The sequence below is a fragment of the Seriola dumerili genome, unplaced genomic scaffold, assembly GCF_002260705.1.
Source record: "Seriola dumerili isolate Sdu_G_001 unplaced genomic scaffold, Sdu_1.0 BDQW01000138.1, whole genome shotgun sequence".
In the NCBI taxonomy this organism is placed as follows: domain Eukaryota; kingdom Metazoa; phylum Chordata; class Actinopteri; order Carangiformes; family Carangidae; genus Seriola; species Seriola dumerili.
In genome coordinates this window covers 7,701,263-7,722,303 of record NW_019174393.1, presented here as the reverse complement: position 1 = coordinate 7,722,303, position 21,041 = coordinate 7,701,263, and the positions used below count along the sequence as shown (strand labels likewise).

The 21,041-nt window shown below is 40.1% G+C and overlaps 1 protein-coding gene across 2 annotated transcripts in view; it reads left to right on the top strand.

Moving 5' to 3' along the window:
* Positions 1–21,041, top strand: part of exoc4 (exocyst complex component 4) — a 110,857-nt gene that overhangs the window by 31,158 nt on the left and 58,658 nt on the right. For both annotated transcript variants that reach the window (XM_022749492.1, XM_022749491.1), the window contains exon 11: positions 10,208–10,304. In XM_022749492.1, the coding sequence (XP_022605213.1) occupies positions 10,208–10,304 (97 nt within the window). The remainder of the gene's footprint in view (positions 1–10,207; positions 10,305–21,041) is intronic.

Sequence of the window (21,041 nt, the reverse complement as noted above, 5' to 3'; positions counted from 1 at the left end):
TTTAATTTTATTTCTCTTTGTGTCGTGGCTGTTCATTGTGTTTCATGTGATATTGCCTTGCCCCGGGGCACGTTTGAAGTGACATCCCCCCTCCTCGACAGCCGTACACAAAGCCTGCCTATCACCACACGCTTACCCCAACATTCACGTAAGCAAACATACACATTTCAAACTTCCCCCTTCCCCTGCAGGCACATACATATACTCCCATTTCTCCAACCTCTGACCTCCCACCACTCCTAAAATGTATTCATTATCAACTCGTTTCCAAATCTATTTCACACATTCCATGTTTTCCTTTTGATATTCAAATAGACTTCTTCACAGGGTGTCCGGCAAACAAAAAGAACAGTCTGGCTGAGTCCTCTATGCAAGCAATCTAATTACAAACAGCTCCTCTCTGCCCACCCCTTAACAGCTAATGCTCAGTCTGAGGTGCAGAAAAAAGCCTATGTTGTTTTAGGGGCTTCTTGTTTATGTATAATAACATCATGTTCCCATGAGAGAGTGAGGAACAGGGAAAGGCAGCAAGAGGAAGAGAGTGACTGCTGGGGGCAACCAGAAGTGGTGTTCCTTGTCAAGCTGATTTGTACACTCCAATAGGGAGGTAGGGAGGCGAGGGAGAAGAGGTGCAAATGGGAAAATGTCTAGCGGGACATGTGGGGGTGGAGGTAATAGTAGGTAAGATATCAAGGGTGGGGCTGGCAGATGTTAATAGCCATGTATTCTCAGTGTATGTGTTTGTAAGGTGAAGTAGCAGAAACAGCATGTTCCTGCCAATTGATGTGTGGTGTTGCACACTTTTGGCAAACTAGGATTGCGTTTGGGAAAGTCAGTTTTAAGAAGTGCTTGGACCTTACAGAGGGATGACGGGGTGATTAGAGGAAGCTTCCACATCACCCTCAATTACTGCCCCCCAAAATACAACAGAATCTAATAGCCCACCTTTTTCATTTAGATAGCTCCTCAGGTAAACTAACCCATGTTTTCCACGATTAACCTTATTCTCAGCCAAACAACTACTTTCAGATCAGTTCCTCACTCTTCGGTCACACTCCAGGCCACTAAATCCATTTTTACTGTAAAATCCCTGACTAGCCTTTCCAGTTATTATTCATTCACTTCATTTGTTGTTCAAGGATAATGGTTGTTCACTCATCTTGTTGATCAATACTTGACTTCCACTGACCTTGCAATTATGATTTATCATATTCATAGCTAGAAACCTTAGATGGAATTGAACTTTGTCAGTAAAAAAGTCAATAATTATTATAGGATTATGATGCTGGAATGTCAGACACCTGCTTAGGTGCGATTTATGCCCCAGTCAGTTTTTTTTTTCGTACACTGATTTCTCAATTATGATTTGCTGTTTCATGCCCAACTTCCTTTTTTGGTGCTTAAGCGTCTCAACATAGACGTCTCAGTCAACAAATGATAGGCCATGTGCTGTATGTTCATATTAAACCACCTTAAGTAAATGTCAGTCAAATGATCCAGAATTTTATATAGAATACTTCATATTTAGTCAAGAAAGACAACATGAAATGTGTACTAGCACCATGTTTTTTCAGGGTGCTTGGTTCCTTTGTACGGGCAAATATAGATTTATCTGATCATGAAATTGGATTGGAAGTGATTTATAAACTTTAAGTACTCAGGAAATCATTTTCTTTTTTACAGCACATGATATGCAATTTAAAATTAGAATAACCTATGTTCTTCTGGTCATTATTCATAGAAGAACGTTACCCACAAAGCTGAGTGATGTGAAGTTTTCATACTGCTCGGATTTGTGTGTGTGTGTATGCTACATAAAGTATGCGTGCGAAGTTATGGCATTAATGACATGTACAACATGCTGTAATTGAATGACATGTTGTAACCAAGTCTATACTTGGAGCTCTGTACACCACAGGAATGTCACGAGAAAATGACGTTTCCGCTCTTGTTGCAGTGCCAGACCTTCATGAATTGTTTTGTTCCAGCACGACATAACTGAGTTTGTAGATAAAATGCAGGGTACCTCTGGTACCTGACAGGCTATTACTGTGAAAAGCCTGTATTTGTGTTCAGCATGAACACAAATATGGAGCAGCTCTGCATATTGTGGAAAACAGGCACACATACACACACTCCTGCAGATGTCCTGGCTCTCAGTAGTTATTTTGTATGTGTTATCTTCAACTCATCATGTTTGTATCGTGCCCCCCCCCCCCCCTTCTGCTGTGGGACCACTGATTGAATTACAGTAGCTCTGGCACTGAAATTAAAGTGGAGCATGGAGTCAGTGTGGAAAATGCACCGTGGCTTGTAATAATAATAATAATAATAATAAGAAGAAGAATAATAAGAATAAGAATGATAATAATAACATGTTTTTTACTCTAGTGTACTTCAGCCAAACCCTGGGTAGGAAACTAATGGATAGAAGCATTCTAATGGGAAAGACATCACAGGCATTTATTTAAAGACTGATATTGGAGTTGCTATCATTTGACTCACTGTTGTTATGTCATGTGTTTATGGACCTACTAAAACAAAGCATTTTACTGAATGTTTACAGAACTGGTACTACTACATTGCATATCTTGTTGTTTCGGTTCATTTAGTTGTTTTGGCTCTCCACTTTCAGATAAAACGTGAAACACAGATGATTATCCAAACACAAGCCAGCAACAGCTGCTGGAATATATCTTGGTATAAGCCCAGGAGTGAACCAAAATTACTCTGGCATTAACCAAAGCCTTTCCACATGAAACACTGCATGCATGTCTTATTCATGCTGCAATTTTATTTAAGTGAACCCTTTGTAATGATCTGAATTTATGTATAAATTTGTCATAAAATATGGTGAGATCTTCTTCCAAGTTACAATAATGAACAAACAGTCTGTTTTAAATAATTACTGTATACATACTTTGGTATGTAAGTATGTGAACCTCTCAGCTAATAGCATTGAGCAGGAATTAGAAAACCTGAAGGTCCAATCAATGAAATCAGATTTGAAGTGTAGGTCAGAGCTGCTTTGTCTTATAAAAATCACTCAAACATTGAGTGATTTTTATGAGTTTGCTTAGTTTTTTGAGTTTGCTATTGCTAAGAAACATCTACTGATGTGAATCATGCCTCACAAAAAAGAGATCTCAGAAGACTTGTGATTAAGAATTGTTGATTTGCATAAAGTTACAAAGTCACCTCAGAGAGTTTAGATATTCATCAGTCCCACAGTCAGACAAACTGTCTATGAATGGAAATTATTTAGTTATGGGACTTCTCTCCCTAGAAATGGGCGTCCAGCTAAGATGACTCCAAAGACAATGCAGAATGATCAGTAACATGACAAAGAACCTCAGAGTAACAGCTTAAGTCTTAAGGGAAACATACGAGGTGGTTAACATCTCTGTTCTTGAGTCTACCTCACACAAATCAGTGTGCATCGTTGCATGGAGCATGTTGTTCATAAAAATGTCATATACATGCCTGAAGCTGGGAAAACGTTTTATGGACAGTTGAAGATAAGGTTGAACTGTTTGGGAAGAACACGCAGTTCTATGTATGGAGTAAAAAGAGCACTGCATACCAACATGAAAACATTTACAAACAGTAAATCTACTACAAAAAGACTTCAAACAAAGAAAGTCCACCTGTTAGAGGAGCCCAGTCAGAGTCCAGACCGTACCCCAGTAGAGATGCTCTGGAATGACCTGAGAGTCGCTCACACCAGACATCCTAAGAATATGTCTGAACTGAAGCACCTCTGTAGGAAGAATGGTCCGAAATTCCTCTTCAACATTTTATGACCAGCTAATGCAGAAAAACCAGCTGATTTTATAAGGTTCACAAACTTTTTCTTACCACTTTAAACATGGCCAAAATTAAGAGCTATGAGATCTTCACATGAAATCAAGATTTAGAGCCACACCTTGATAAGGTGACAAACAGATAAGTCAGACATTCAAAGCAGTGACAAAATGGAAGCACAAAGAAAAGAAATGGGGGGATGTAGAGGACAATAGAAGGAGAATAGAACAAGGTTGTAATAGTTTACACAGTGCAGACATTTAATCAGAGAGGAAGAACTTGATGTATTTTTCCAGTCTGGGGCTAATTTTAATCAGCATTGGTCTTGTCATTATTGGCGGCTTTGACTGTTACCTCTGTGTTTACTTTTAATCTCAGACCTGCTGATTGGGGAAGATGGAGGGATGAACAAATGGAAAAGGGAGGGAGGGAGGGAAGGAAGGGTGGAAGAAGAGCATGTGGGACTTATAGAGTCTGTAGAGACCTTGGCACCTGCACTGTGGCAGCTTCACCGGTAGCCTGACAGATAAACACACACCTCTTGCTTTCCCAGCATGCAGCAGGTTCTTCCTGTAAAGAAGAGGGTGCCGGCTGATTCCCTGCTGAGCCCAATCAAAGATGAGATGAGACTGGTCTTATGGACGAATAGTTCTCCCTGTCTTTACACACGCACGCACGCACGCACGCATGCACGCACGCACACACACACACACACACACACACATGCACTCAATCACTCATATGTAAATCTTTGTTATGGTTGACAGATTCAAGAGATTGTGGCTGTAAAATGTGTTTTTATAGCCTCTGAGTGGGGTGAGATGGTTTTCCTCAAAATGTAACACAATTATTTAAGTGGTACACCTTCAAGAGGTTACAGGTCTAAGTGGTGCTTGAAGTTTGACGATGTAGGAACTACTTGTCTGTCACGCGTGTGTATTAAGAGCACTGAAATTACGCTGTCATATTATGGGTATGACCCTAAAACAAGGGTAAAACATACAGACAGACAAACTCATTCACACCAAGTGGCAGTTGAGTTTTTAGTTCACCAGACCGGCATGTCTTTTACTGTGGGGGTTCAATAGATTCATGTGCCATTATGAAACATTGAGTCAAACAGTCAGTGTTTCAGTGTGTTAGATAAATGTTTTATCTCATTTCATATCTTATTCCGCTCAGATCTCATGTTCAGGTTGTAGTTACAGGTTTTGAACATTTTTTACCATCAATATATACATGGTTTTACCTTCTCTGCTTACAAAAATTGGTGGCAGATCTCAATTGAATCTCAGGGGATTTATTGTGTGAGATAAGATGAATATGAATATGGTGTCTGAGTCACAGTAACTCATTGTCATTTTAGCATCAAAACCAAAAGGCTACACAGTTTTCACTGTATTATATAAACGGTTGTGTGAATGTTTTTTTTTTTTTTTTTTAATGAAAATGAAAACCCTGTACAAAGCAAGTGTTCTAACACTGCCACCACAGTTGGCAGATGGAAACCAAACTGACATTGCTGAAGTTTGAAAGACAAACAACATAAATTTCCAGCTGTTCATAAATCTCACCAGCCCCTAAAAGTGTCCCATGTTTAGGATGACACTCCTTCGTGTCTCAAAAGACACATTCTGCACAATTAATATTCACTCTGCTACTGAAGTGCATTGTTGTCATACCACAACTGACAGATGTGCATTCATTAAACTCAAGACCACAGAGACACATTGTATGCCACAGTGACACTTTTAATAATTAATCCAACTCAATTTACACCTGAATTTATTTATACTATTATTTATTTATGCCGTTTATTCTCAACTGAGGAGTGGATTTGGTCTCCTGGCTGGTGGAGCAGCCGATACCATCCCATCAAATTAATTTTAATAATAGAAGGCTCTCATTAAGACCCAATCAGACATGAAGACAGTCTGAGTGGAATGGGATGCCCGGAATTGACCTGAGATTCATACATTATTGATACAGAAACCGATCTTATTAGATCAGCAGGTTTCAACTTTGTGAGTTTGCCAGTCTGATCTCTTTGCAGGTGTGTACACACACACACACACACACACACACACACACACACACACGCACACACACACGCACACACACAAATATATCTGATATGTATTTGGAGAATATTCCCTGAATTGATCACTCAAACTAATTTTCATAGCATAACGGCTACAACAGCAGACAAATGAGACCACTGAGGGTGAAAATTGGATTATTCTATATGTTGCTTTCTATTTGCACAATTTAGCTTGAAATGTGCAGTGCTGGCTTATGGCACAGATTAGGTGCCTCAATCAAAGGAAGAGCACCGCCTCACTCTACTCATTTGTAGGCAAGCCATTGCTGCACATGCTTTGGAAAAGGTGCAGATGTTGTAGAATCTTACCAGTTAAATTTCAGCTTGAATAGTTATGGGTATAAGACAGTGTCCAAACAAATTTCTATGAGTGCATTTGATGTTAAATTCTGCCCGCGCTGTCTTTCCCAGCACAGCCATTTGTTTTCAGCTTTGTGATACTACACCATGTGTTTCTGTGTGAGGGATGTGATTGTGAGTCATTCACACCAATCATCCTGTCGTTTTCCTGCCAGTCCCAATCAGAATCTAGCCAGAGCGACCACAGGTGTCTTTGATCCTTTTGAGTTGATCTCTCTGATAACATGCGGACACAAACCCAGCGTGGCACACTGGCTATAAATGAGAGGTTACAACTGTGATCACAAGCTGTACATGGCTTTTTTACTGAGACATGAACAAAAAACATCTCATACACATTTAGGATATTTATGTTTGCAGGACTGCATATTTGAAGAACCATTAATACTGTATGTACTGGACAATAATTATAAAACCAAATTTAGAATTTTGGTAACTATCATAATGTTATCTTGATATCAATGTGTCATAATCTTTTCTAACATATTTAAAATCACAGGGTTTTCCTGTTTATCCATTTAAAATCTTTAATTTGGCTGAATTAATAGTTCATTCTAGTATCTCAATATGAGAATCTTGTCACAGTACAATTTTATGGAGAGACGATAATAGTCCCTTTCTCTATATATCTGGTAGGACATACAATCGAACAGGGATTGTGTATATCTGGAATATCTTATGGGTATCTGGAATACCTCGTGTCTACCCCGTACTTTTTTTTTCCACACTGGCACACACATTTACACTTGTGAACACAAGACAGATTCAAACCACTTGTAAATTAGGGATTATGACCCTTCCTTTGCTCGTCTGTCTGGATTTCCTCATCTCGTCCTCTCTCACACAATCACGGACGCGTACAGAAACACACTGGTCCCGGGAGACGTCGGAGTGTGTTAAAGAAGGCATCGCACGTTCATTCTCTCCCTGCCTAAATCTGGGCAGGGCCGGAATTCATCACAGGATCAAACCTGTTTCTCATCAAACCCAAGAAAGTGTAGCTAATGCAATTTCACTAAGTCACTGCTTGACTTGATTGCATGTGGGCTGGGAGCGCATGCTAAAGCACCACTGGGGGCTGGATGGGTGTCACTGTGTGAGTGAGTGTGAGCATATGGTATTTTTGTAGTTTTGGTTGATCTATTTGTTTCAGGCTCTCTGTGTCAGTACTCAAGTCACAACTTTGTGTGTATGTGCATATATATTTGTACCTGTCTGTTTCTCCTCCTTTCATCTGTGGATGTTTTTATGGATAGAAGTTGTGTGTCGTGTGTGCTCAGGTGTGTGTGTGTGTGTGTTGAAGACGAAGCAATGGTCCTCATGGGGGATTTCAGGCAGATTTGGCCACATTAGAATGTGTCACTTCTTCCTCCCCAGCCTTCAGTTGCCGTCCCACTGAGCACCACACCTCCACACACCCCTCCCAGTAATCCTGGATCAGACCACACATCAAGGAACACAAATGCAGTAAGACACTCATCCAAATAACACTAACGGATCCTCAAGCACACACATGCAAACACACAAGCTCTCGCAAACAAAGTCACACTTTTACGCATTGTGGTGAGAGAGGGCTGGCAGCAGTTTGGTGGCATCCTGACCTGAAACCGGAGCCACCCTGTCACGTCTAGACAACTCTGAAGAATCACATGCATATTAATGCCGGACTAATTAATATTCATCAGTACTATAACCCGTTGGCAGCTGGTCCCAGACCCCATGGATCAATGGGGTCTCTTCCTGGCTCCTTTGTTTGACACGGATGCAGATGTTTAGAGCATGAAATTAAATTGGTCACTGTCATTGGGAATACATACATGGCAGTCAATTTGTGTGTGTTTGAGTTTGTGTTTGTGTGTGTGTGTGTGTTTGTGTGTGTGTGTTTGAGTTTGTGTGTGCGTGTTTGTGCGTGTGTGTGTGTGTGTGTTTGAGTTTGTGTTTGTGTGTGTGTGTGTGTGTGTGTGTGTGTGTGTGTGTGTGTGTAGTTGCTGGTAAGTCGTGGCTCTTGGAGCAAACGAGTAATGCTAACTTTCCCCAGAGTCTGTGACATGTTGATGTTATTCATGGGAACTTGAGTGTTTGCAAGTTTATGATGAGGAAACAAAAGTATAGCCAGATCTTTCCATGTTGATGATGACAGAGAGAGGGTGAGAGAGAGAGCGATAGGGAGAGATAGAGAACATGAGGTAGAGAGGGAGAAAGAGCGAGAGAGTGCGTTGGCTGCAGCTTTGTTTAGGAGCCTGTAATTGAGTCTTAATTGAATTGGCACCAAAGGAGGGAAGAATGGATGGAGAGAGTGAGAGAAAGAGAGAGTCTGAGTGAATTGGACCCCATCTCTGTCTCCGCTTAGCAACACGAATGTGGGTTTACCGTGCAGGCAAATTTCATGGCAACAGATCACAATCAGAAACCCTCGATTTGAAAGTTTTGGATGGAATGAAAGCTTCCCTTGTCATTTTAATGAAATACGGAGAGTGTTGTCTCCCCTACGTTTCAAATGAAACTTGTTCCATTAGAAATGTGTTCTGGAGCCCAGCACAGGGAACAATGGGTTGATATACATTTGAATGCAAGGCTAGGCAGGCTGCACAGGTAATGCGGAGCAGGCTTTCGCACTATCGCAGGCTGTCTTTGTGTTGTATCACAGTAGCTTTGCAGGGCTGTATAGAACATGGAAATGAAACACAAGAAAACTGCAGATCAAGGCTTTGTGCCAAACTGAAATCTCACCATTTCAGAACACACACATCCACACTATGATCCACACACACATCCTTACCCATTTCAAAACCGTATTAAAGTAACTTGGGTCACCACCTTATTTGATTTCTGTCCAGTGTTTCCACTTACTTTCTACACTTCATTCATCTATACTACATTTCCACTGCTCAAAATTTAACAGGAATTCAGCATGTTGAGGGTATTATTCTTACAAAGTCCTAAAATCTTTTCCCACACATGGAGTTGAATTCTTAATGTATCAGGCTCTCTTGGTTTTGAATATAGAAAGTTATTTATTGCACTGTTGTACTTCTTGTCATAACCATAAACCTAAATCAAGAAATTCTAATGAATAACATTGTCTCGACTGCATAGAGACAGGAATGCCACCACCATCCTGCTCCCCTTCTCCTATTCTTATTCATCAACCAATCACAATTTGTTTGTGAACACTGTATGAACCAATTGTAAACGTGTGTGCATGCATTCATGCGTAGTATTCTTTCAAAACTTTTATACATGCACGCACACACAAAGACAATTCTGTTGCTCTGCAGTTTGCTGTATCGACAACAAGCCGCAATTTCTCCTCCATCAATTATATTGATTACTTCAGGATGAGTAGAGGTAATGAGCTTTGGTGTTCTTTCTTTCCCCTATGATCTCCCCTCTTCCCCTGTCTGAGCCCCAGGACCCCTCCCCTTTTTTGTTACATGGCAATGATTTTCTGATTAACCCTGTTAGCTGTGGGGTTTACCCACACAGCAACACAAGGGTATGGATGAGTGTGGGCACGTGGGATGCATTTAGATTTGTGATGGAGAGCTACGCTGACTGAGTGATGTGTTTATTACAGCTGAATGTGTAGACGCAGAACAATATGAGAGTTGAAAAAAAATTTAATTAATAGAGGAAACATAATTTTTTAGATGCCCCTTCCAGGGAAATCAAGAGTTTAGGGTCACCTGCAGAGGAGCACCTTTGGGGTTGGTTGGAATTTTGTTGAAGACGCAGCGTGGTTATGATTGCTGAAGTTTTGAGTCTGGGTGGGCCAGTTGAGAGCAGATCTTCAGAATCCCCTCAATCTTCTTAATGTCATGATCCAAACATATCCATTTATCATACTGTGCAGTTAAAGTAAACCTCCCAAACAACACTACTACGTATTAATGTCTGTTTTCACATGTTTGATTCAGTCATGTCCTGTTTCCTGTGTTCTAGGTGGCGCTGATGACAACTTGATTGAAGGAGGAGAAATGAAGTTTGTGTGTAAACAAGGAGCGAGGAACATCACTGTGATCTTCCAGCCTCTTCTCAGGTACAGCACTGAGTGATACACTTAACATCCAGACAAAAACAAATTTGAACGTGGTCTCAGGATGTGTTTGTGGTTCAGCAGAAATGTGATCAGCAACACAAAGCGGCAGGACGTATACAGTCACTCATCTGCTTTCTGATGTTCTCAGTTGTTGGTATGGCACTGCCTACTGTGTGAGTAACTGCTGAAGTATCAGTGTGATGACTATGAACAGAGTGGAGTCACAAGAAAAGATATATTCTATTTTATATATATATGTGTATATATACATATATATATATATAGTTTTGCAATTTATGTTACGCTAGTGAATAAGTCATGGCGAATCACTATGACTTCCGAAGATGTCGTGATATACTAAAGCACTTTCCTGCAGTGGACAAAAAACAATTCTGATTTCCAACAATATATTGACTTTATGTGATCATGTTAAAATAAAGTTAATAAAAAAACTTCTGTTTTTGGAGTAATTTGGACAATTCCAAGAGCTATGTGTTAAATGGCCTCTTGTGTCATACTCATCTATGAGACAGGGATGGCCTGGCCACAAGACATATGAAGTCAGGGGACATGAGTCAATACCAGTAAAATGTAAACTAATTATATTACAGAGCCTCTTAGTGACTGTCTATTGATTTCAACCTTTTTAATGTTTAGAGGGTTATCATAAATCAAACATGATGTAATATACTGTACCCTCAGTTCAAAATGTTTTGTTGATAGCCTCCAGGAATTGGGTTCGACTACCACCCTTGCTTTTATTTCCCATTAAATTTGAGTATTCTGAAGGGTTGTCTTTGTGGTAATGTTCTGTATGTGTGTTAGTTTTCTATACAGTGCTGTGGTCCCAGTAGAGTAGTGTAAATCTAATAGTGAAGCAATTTAATTGAATTGGCCTCCGTGCAGTGATACATTACCTTCTAGGATCCATTAAACAGAGATGCTTCCTATTTCCACACTATGGTGCTTGGCATACATTTCTACAGCTTTAACATGATGATGCATATTTTTGATCCACAGGAGCAGAATAAAAGTTTCTCTTTAGCAAGCACTTTGTTTATCCCTTGAATTTGCATAAAGTTGGTGAGTTAACGGCAGAAGTGTGAGTAACGAGTTATATTTACTCTTAGTTAGTGTAACAAAGTTGCTTTTTTGTCTACTTCTACTTTTTGGTGTATTTTTAAAAATCAGTAATTTTACTTTTAAGTATTTTTTAATTCAAGTATTTTACTTAATTTGCTACATTTGTTACATTTACAGTTGAAATTGTTACAGAGTAGAAACAAAAGTCACAGGTACATGCTGGGTGTGGCTAAACGCTAAATGCTAAAATACTGATGGTGGATCCTTCTTTTGGATAATCCATATTGTGACTGCAGCGCTGATTGAGCTCGGTGTTTGAAACCTTGGGGAGAGAACAGTGACACCAGACTGGTTATATTTTGCGTTGAGAATTAACTAGCAGAGAAGTCGGATATGGAGCAGATTGTAGAGGACTTTGTGGTGCACAAGACTCACAGAGACTGACATTCAGACAGGCGAGTGCAACGAATGACGGATTGCTGTAACTCACTGTACAGAGGAGAACATCAACAACTATTGTGTTGCCTAGCAACGTAGCATTTTGTCTGTGTTTGTCGGCTGCAGGCACTGTGGAGTTTATGTTGTTTATACATCTCCGCCTTTTCTGCTGCTTTATCTGTTTTTATCCTCCTGTTAAAGTGGCAGCTGTTTGATTTATGTAGCTTAATATTGCTACATAAAGTCTATGGACTCCTGCCGTCATGTATAATTATCAGCTGTATGCACAGGCTGCAGAGTGCCTGACTGGAATTTATTGGTTGTTTCCAGTGCAGTTCCACCTGGGATTGGTGTATATGCTTTGAAATACCAATGCATATACGCCTGGTAGCCTAAATATGTTCTTCTTTCATTTAATAGTTTTATCATCTATTATTATTATTATCACCATATAACATTTTTGCCCCTCCTATTCCCCTTTTAAAGATGAAATGCAGCAACGTTTCCTCAGAGTACATTTTAACTGACTTATTTTGTACTTTCATCATGGGAACATTTACTACACAAGTAATTTTACTTCTAGAGTAGAATTCTCTTAAACAACAGTACTCTTACTTGACTACAATTTACTCCCACCATCCCTGGTTAACAGATGTTTTCACTATAAAAGTATCTTGAATACTCAGCCAGTGGAGATCTACAGCTGCACACAGGTCACCTGGGAGGACCTGCATTACGACATGGATAACTGCAGTGCTGTTTGACTCTACAACATTTTTTAATCTCTACTGGCAACTGAATGATGTGTATATCTTGACCACTAAACGTCGTGGACTACTAAACTATATGGAATCACAGAACATCAGCCGATTAAATTAGTTTGCACTCAAGCTAGATTGCACTTCATCTATCAGATCCATTTCTGCTATTCATCACATCCCTACTAATCTAAGATGTATTGTCAGTTGTCATTTTGCCTTTTGTGTGACTGATTGATGCTCTTTGAAAGCAAATGACTGGTTTCAGAAAGTGAGTACTACAGTGTGTTTTTATGTGTGTGTGGAGGCATGTGTTTATGCATGTTCTTTCTCTTTCTTTGCTGATGGTTGACTGTGTTTATGTCCCTTCACTAATGTTTTGGCCTTTTTCTCTCAGTCTCTCTCTCTGTCCCCCCCTCTAGCGCACGTCCCTAGTCTCTCTGACACACACACACATGATGACGTTCAACCCCTGTTCACTGTGTGTCTGGCCAAGCTTTTGTCTGAACAAATGACCAAAAATAAAACGGTGACTAGCTCTCAGCCTACCTCTCCCATGTTGTCTGTAATGGTTCATATCAATCACACCAAACTGCCTCGCACACAGGGCTCTCTTCTCTTTCTCCCTCCCTCCGACCTGCCCTCTCTAGACTTCTAGTGCCAATGGAGCACTGTTGCTTGCAGATGGTTTTCTAATGGCAAAGCTCTGGCACTCCGCTGATGGATCACAACACCTCCAGCAGCCAGCCATGCAACTCATGGCAGCTTTAATGACAGAAGCAGTTGGGGGCTGCAGCACAGGAAAGCAGTGGTGTGTGTGGCAATGTGTAGGCGTATGAGACAACAGGGTCTTAATGTTTGATTGCAAATGGCTTTTGCCTTTTCTCCCCCTAAATCAAGTGTGCTTTATATTGTTTTTGTGCGTCTGGGGCCTGTATCACAAAGTAATCACCATTTCTCCTTATGTCATATTAAGCACTCCGCTTCTGGTTCAGATGATGATGATGATGCGTGCATGTGATTGGCTTGCAAAATAGGAAACGCAATGCAAAGGCACTTTAGGTATCTTTGAAGTTTCTCCATCCTGTTACATTTGCTTATGTTAACTTGGAGAAGGCCCAGTATTCCCAGTGGGTTCTATATTGTGGGATTATGGGGTATCAGTGCCATTCCAATGAGCTATCCAGTCCTTGTATAGCATAAGTGAGAGCTGTGTCTGTGCACTGACCCATAAGTCAACTTCCTGGGTTAACCAAGTGTCTGTTTTGGACAGAATATCTAGAAGCAGCCAAAGAAAGGATATTGCATATCTCTGATCCAGAGTATGCTGGAGGGATTATGTATCCAACCTGGTCTTTGAAGGCCTCAGCGTCCCGCTTCTAATGTAGTTACTTCTAATGTTTCTTTCCTCCTTTCTTTCTACATTTATATTGACCTTGTACATATGCCATTCTAAAACAGTGTAAAATATGTATACAATATGTATATCTGTTTCGATTCTATATACTTCATATTGTGAGATAGGCCCTTTGCTACAATGTAACCAGATGTGTCAGGCTGTCTAGTGTATGTCTTTAAGGATGCTCACACAAATATGGGGCAGACAGGGGAGTGTTTGTGCATGTAGCAGCCAATTTACTTTGACTTGTGGGGTCTCCTGCTGACATTTGGGTGATATTTACACCCCTTGCTCTGGATGAGTTTGGCATTTTGAAAAGCTTCAACAGGCCCCTAATCTCTTCCTTGTTCACCATGCACAGAATGACCAGGCGTGGCCATGCCTCTGGATGTCTGCTATATTTGTAGCTGTGTGGCTGTCTGTATGTGTTTTTGTGTGTCTTGGTGCATTTACACATGCAGTTCACACCATATGATCACTGTTTAATTAGAGCCAAAGCACAGACACTCGCAGTCACTCACACACACACACACACACACACACACACACACACACACACACACACACACACACGCTGTGAGCTGTGATTGACATAATGCACGGGAATACCAAACCCTAAAACTGTTATCCCTCAAACAGTCATTTAAACTTGTGGACTTCAATCCAATCCAATCCTCCAATCTGCCAGAACCCACAAGTATAGTGGGCTCTAGTTTTTCGACCCCACTAATATAGTAAAACAAGCCGACATGCACAGTCCATGTACACACAACTAAGTGTAGTATTTTTTGTAAATCAAACTTAACCACCGACACTGAGATGACTGTTATATTTTCCTCTCAACTGAAAGCATATTTTTTTAAAATAAATAATAAAATGTACTATTATTGAAATGGCTACAGAAAGCTCTGCTTCCAACTCTAAAGCTGTAGAATTTTAAATTTAAATCTGTAAAACTGCAAGTATGTTATGAAGTCTTTCCTGTGCCTTTTTCAACTCTTCAATATTCATTACCAATCTTTTGTTTTAAACGGCAGAAATTTAGCTTGTTTGTTATTAACCAAATGGTGAAATCATGTTGAATCAAGAAGTATTTCCACAAGGTCGTCTGGACAATTTAAATTGCCTTTGCTTTGACTGCTAAATAGCTGGTACTTTAGAGAGAGTCATACTGGACCCATGGAAACCTGGGAGCACTTGTGATTGTTTTCAGTAAAATATTATCATAACCAATAGGGATGATGGCCAGATATCGGAAAATAATAAGTAATAATAATTTAAGAAAACCACATTTTTCTTTATTAACTCAAAGTCATCAACTTACTTGCTGAAGGGCTTAATGTAATAGCAACAGACTTGTGCTCGGCTATTTTCCATTCGAACTGAATTCATTTAGCCTTTAATCTAGCTGTTTTTTAATTATTAGTCCTGACTCCAAATAGGTTCTTGGCTGGAACTTTAAAGTTAACTGTGGGGCTGTTTCGTTTGAACAATTCTGTCATCTTACAAAACACTTTACTGCGTCTTATCCGAATTTTACTCAAAGCAATTTTGTATGTGCATGTGAGTGCATGTTATTATTTGTCTGTGCATACGTGTACCAAAACATAAAGGAGGCTTAGAATTATCCCCCTGGTCCTCAGATAATGTCAGACTGGTGGGTGAGCTGGAATGAACACTTCACTGTGTTTAACAGTCGATTGAGTACAGAGCTCTCTGTGTGCACACGCAGCATTAGCTTATTAAAAGTACTTGTGTTGATGTGCAGATACTTGAATGCATACAAGGTTTACTTGAAGTTGGTTCTACTGTAAGTTTCCATGGTTGAGTGAAAAAGTACATGGGAGAGAGTAGAGTCAGAAGGTCAGAGATTGACAGAGTGTGCTTGGGGGAAGAAGAGAGGGAAGGACAATGGAACAAGTGATGAAAGGAATAAGAAGCAAATGGAGAGATGCATGACAGGAAAAGGACAGAAGGGCTCAGCCTCCCACCACTGTCGCCTGTGGTGAAAACGACACACACCGCGACTCTGCACTAATTTCACACTCTCATTAACTCCCCTCCTGAGCAGCATATACACACCAAGACATAGAAAGAGCAAGAGTTAGAGGAGAAATCAACCCTCTTTAAAGAGGTTTTTAAAATATTTTTGAGATTTTTCTTAAACGATTTAGCTGGAACTTTCACTGTTGAATTCTCAGAAGGCCTGTGAAATACACTCAGTAATTAAGTAAGGGAACACATCCAGTGTTTAAAAAAACCATTATGGTGTCGAGTGCATGACTTTTTTTTTATGCCTCTGCACCGGCAAAAGCTGTGGCCAGAGGCAGGATGTTTACAGGGAGTCTGTTCTGCTCATTCTCGTGAAAGCGATGTCTCAGCAAGGCGTGGAGTGAATTTCTTCAAATTTCGCAGAAATGTTCACTTTGACTCAAGGATGAGTGATTTATGAATCAATTTGGTTGTCAAAGGACAAAGGTCAAGGTCAGTGTGACCTCACAGAACACGTTTTTGGCTATGACCATGGAGGCCATAACTCAAGAATTCATGTGCTAATTATGATAAAATTTAACACAAATATCTATGGCATCCTCCCATTCTTGTGAAAGCGATACCTCAGGAATGCCTTGAGGAAATTTCTTGAAATTTGGAACAAAAGCTCAGTTGGACTCAAGGATGAACTGATTAGAATTTGGTGGTCAAAGATCAGTGATCAAGGTCACACTGTAGCCTCACAAAACATGTTTTTGGCCATAACTCAAGATTTCATATGCTAATTATGATAATTGATATGATAATTATTATGTCCAATAGGATAAAATAATGAAGTGATGACATTACATTATGGTCAAAGGTCAATTGCACTGTCACATCATAATGTTCTGCAAAAACACTTCACTGGCCACTATTCAAAAGTGTATCCCAGGAACAGAAGAGGAAATTGTTACCATATTTCACATTTAGTCGGATACTGAAATGGGGACACTAATCTTTGGTGCCCAACTTGAAACTGTGGTGATTATATAGATCTTCTGTGCTGCCAGGTTGTGTGTTAGTGTTCACTACATAATTTATATGAGTCTGGACAGACATGGATGTAAACTGCAACATGACTGGTCGGTGGAGGCATATAGCCGTGAGGTGGTTATTGTAGTTTTTCTGTTCAAACACATGATGCATTATTGCATAATGCACATTTTGTTTTATGTGCAAATGGTCCATATAGATTATGAGACAAATATTGCATCTCCAGCATAGTCCGGTGTATTATTATTCACCTTAAATAGGTAGTGCAACACTGAAGGGTCATAAGCAAATTAATTGTAAAGGCTACAAGATACGTGATTTGTCAAGCCATAAAAGCAGGTAGTTGTTATGATAGGTTTATTGTTTACTAATGGTGAGCAGAGGGAAAACAAGTTCTCTGACAAAATAGTGCTGCAGTAGTCACTGTCCATATGCTCCCACTGCAACATGGAAAATGGCACCCATTACTTAGATTTTTATGATCTATATAAATCCTGCAATTACACAGTCTTTTATGATGTTGATCCATAAGGCTGTTTGTTGAGCAGCAGGAACGGCCACATTCCCAGTAAGTGACAACGAACTAAAGCACAAGATCAGAAATCTTTTACAATACATCCCAACAGCAAGATTTGTTTGATCAACAAGTCATTGTTTAGATGATTTCGTTACAAGACCACCGAGTTGCCCTGTATGTGACCTTTTTCAAAAATGCGAATTCCCACTGCGGCAGAACTGAAAATGGCAAAAATAATTTGTGGTTGAACCCTAACCTTCATTTAGTCAGGCATCAGCTTCATAATTACTGGTGAAGAATTCAGTTTTCCTTCAACAGTAACATCTGTAGTCGACCTCAAAGAGGTGTCTCCACATAGGCTATTAAAATGCAGCATGGACGTCTTGTCTTAAGTCTTACTCACACATACATGCACGCACTGCTTTGCTCTGCCAGCCCTTGCTCTCTTTTCTAATCTTTTCTCACTCGTTCAGGAGGATTTTCCTCAATAAATAGCATCCTCTCTCTCTCTCTTTCTCTCTCTTTCTCTCTCTCTCTCTCTCTCTCTCTCTCTCTCTCTCTCTCTCTCTCTCTCTCTCTCTCTCTCTCTCTCTCTCTCTCTCTCTCTCTCTCTCTCTCTCTCTCTCTCTCTCTCTCTAACCCACACCCATTAAAAAGGTCATTTAGAGAGAGAGATAAAGAAGGCAGAAGAAAGAAACCAACAACAGAGAGAAGAGAGTGGATTGGAAACAATGAAAGAAAAAAAAACAAAAAGATGATAAAAAGGAAACAAACAGACAGGTGGAATGAGAATAGAATGAGATAAGACCAAAGAGGAAGAAAGAAAATGCAGAGGAATAGAAAGGCTCTTAGATTGCATGTATTCTGGGTGGCAAGTTAGCTTGCTTTGAATTCAGGTTGCTTATATACACATATGCACATCACTCATACAGCTACAGTGTAGTGTACATGGGGTTAAAATGGAAAGAGAGGATGGCAAAACCACTAAACAGTGAAGTGTAACCAGTATGTATTGGAAAATTGATCAGAGATTTGTCAACATGCTTTGTAAAATGTCTCAAAAGTCTGTACAGTTTTGAGAATTTTGCAAACATTATATGCTCTGGTGGTGTATGTGGTGTCTGTTCGTTGGAGTGTCCTGCTAGGTTTTCAGAAAAAAATACCAACTTCAGCTAATTTACTTACTGATCAAAAGTCCCACATGGACTCTTGTGTACAACCTAGCCTGTATTCTGAGTAACAGTATCAGTGTCAGTGTGCAAAACATACAATGGTACCATAGAATATTGAAATACCAAATTTCCTATTCATTTAGACAGGCAGCAGGGCATGTCATTTTCAGGGTATTAGTTCTTCATTAAATATTACTTTAAATAAGAATTAAAGTATTATTGATATTTTAATTAGCTACTGCCATTCAAAAGTTGAAACAATTCAGTTCATGGGAAATTGAATTGACATTGAATCTTTAAACTGAATCTCAGTAGAATTGCATCAGTGATTATATTGTTCTTGCATTGGATGTGCAGTATGTGTCTGTTATAAACTTGCATATTGCCTGAGAGGGATAGCTATGCACTCCTGTTGAATAGTAAATAATGCAGCAATTTATGGAAACTATACCCAAGCAAACTAAAATGACGACCAAGAGAGAGACACAGATACCTACATGGAGGGAAAATAAAAGAATGTGTATGGAAAAGGAAAACTGTTGGATGTGTGCAGAACACAGTGCCAGTTTGCCATGAATCTGTCAGGTGCTCCTACCTGTCACTGGCAGCAGCACTGCTGTGTCTTTATTCTTTTATCTCTCTGATGCCCTCCCCACAGGACAATACACACACGCGCACCATACACACACATGTTGTAAATAATACTGCCGGTTTTATTGCTTCCCAAAAGTGCAACTTCAGCCACTTTCCAGTGAGGTGCAGAGTTTTCAATCTCCTCATGTCTTACAAGCACACACATGCACAAAGACGGACATACGCACTGTGGGCATGAACACACACACACACACACACACACACACACACCCACACCAGATATTGTGCAGGAGATTAGATCCATCATTGCGGGGGTCTTTTCTCTAGCTATAGAAGGTGGATAAACTCTTTGATTGTGTTTATCCATCCCATAATGGAATCAGACTCGGTTCCCAGGGCAACCTGTCCAGCAGGCTCGTCTAGCAGACAGTCGTCAGTCGGAGCTTAAGGGGGTCTAGTTTGTCTGAACGCTCAGCAGTAGACTTCTTATGAAGTCGGCTTTGAAGGTCCCTGAGGTTTCGGTTCTATGTGGGGAAAAATAGCAGATACTGGGAATTGTTGCCTGGTCAGATTAGAGACAGAAATGGTGCTAGGACACAAAGACAGACATTTATATATACGTAAGAGACACACAAAAAACACACACACACACACGCGGATAGATCTTTGAAGCTTGTCCAGATGACCAGGTCATAATCACACAGATGTTCACACAGTCATGCTGTCCCCATCAATGTTGTCCCCCGCAGTGCCTGATTGTCTCTGATTGGTTGCTTTTTGAAAGAGATTAGATTGTATTCTCGAGAGATTCGTAGGTCCGTGTTTGTGTCTTGGTGTATTGTGTTACCAACAATAATTTAATGAAATGAAAGTCTCTGTTTTTTTGTTTTTTTTGTTTTTGTTTTTTTTGAGTGTACGATAATTTAATTAAGCCTAATATGGTTCTTCAGACCTGTTGCTATGAAAGGACAGAAGTGGGAGGACAGAATGCCCTTAATGCTCATCGAATGAATGCCAGAGGGAGCTGGGGCCAAGAAGAGAATTAGTGAAACCACAATGAAGAGATGTTTTCACCATGTTTTGCTTTCTGCCACGTCTCTCAGTCTTCTATTTGTCTCTTTTTTTTTTTCTGTTATTAACTACATTTTTCTGGGATGTAATCACCCTCCTCAAAGACAGAAAAACAGGACAGAGTTTTACTAAAAAACAACATCCTGACAAAATCATATAAAATATTTCTAAAGAACTGTGTTCTGTGTTTCCTATGTTGTCCTGCCCTTCTGAGAGTAATGTCAAGGTGAAGACAGTGCCGGAGATGGGTGATTTACAGATATTCTCTTGTTACTGTCCCACACACTTTCTTCTGTTTTTCTCCTTTGAATTCAGCCTCAGTCATCTGTCTTTCCTCTTTCCATCTTTCTATCCCTTGACAACATGAGCTGCCACTCTGTGTTACTGTCACATGAGCGAGCTCCAGCCCTCACATCACAGCAGCCTTTGATTGGCCAGGCCTTTCCAGGTCGGTGAGCTGCTGCCTGATAATAACCTTGTTTGATTGCTGGAGCAGAGATGTAATTGATTGATCTGCTCACCCTGTCTGGGGCTCGGCTTCTGAAGTAGCCTCACGTGTGTGTGTGTGTGTGTGTGTGTGTATATGTATGTGTAGAAGTGGGGGGTTGGTTGATTGTTGAGGGGAGTTCTAGATAAGCATACATGCACACATGCACACACAAACCTCGACTCACAACG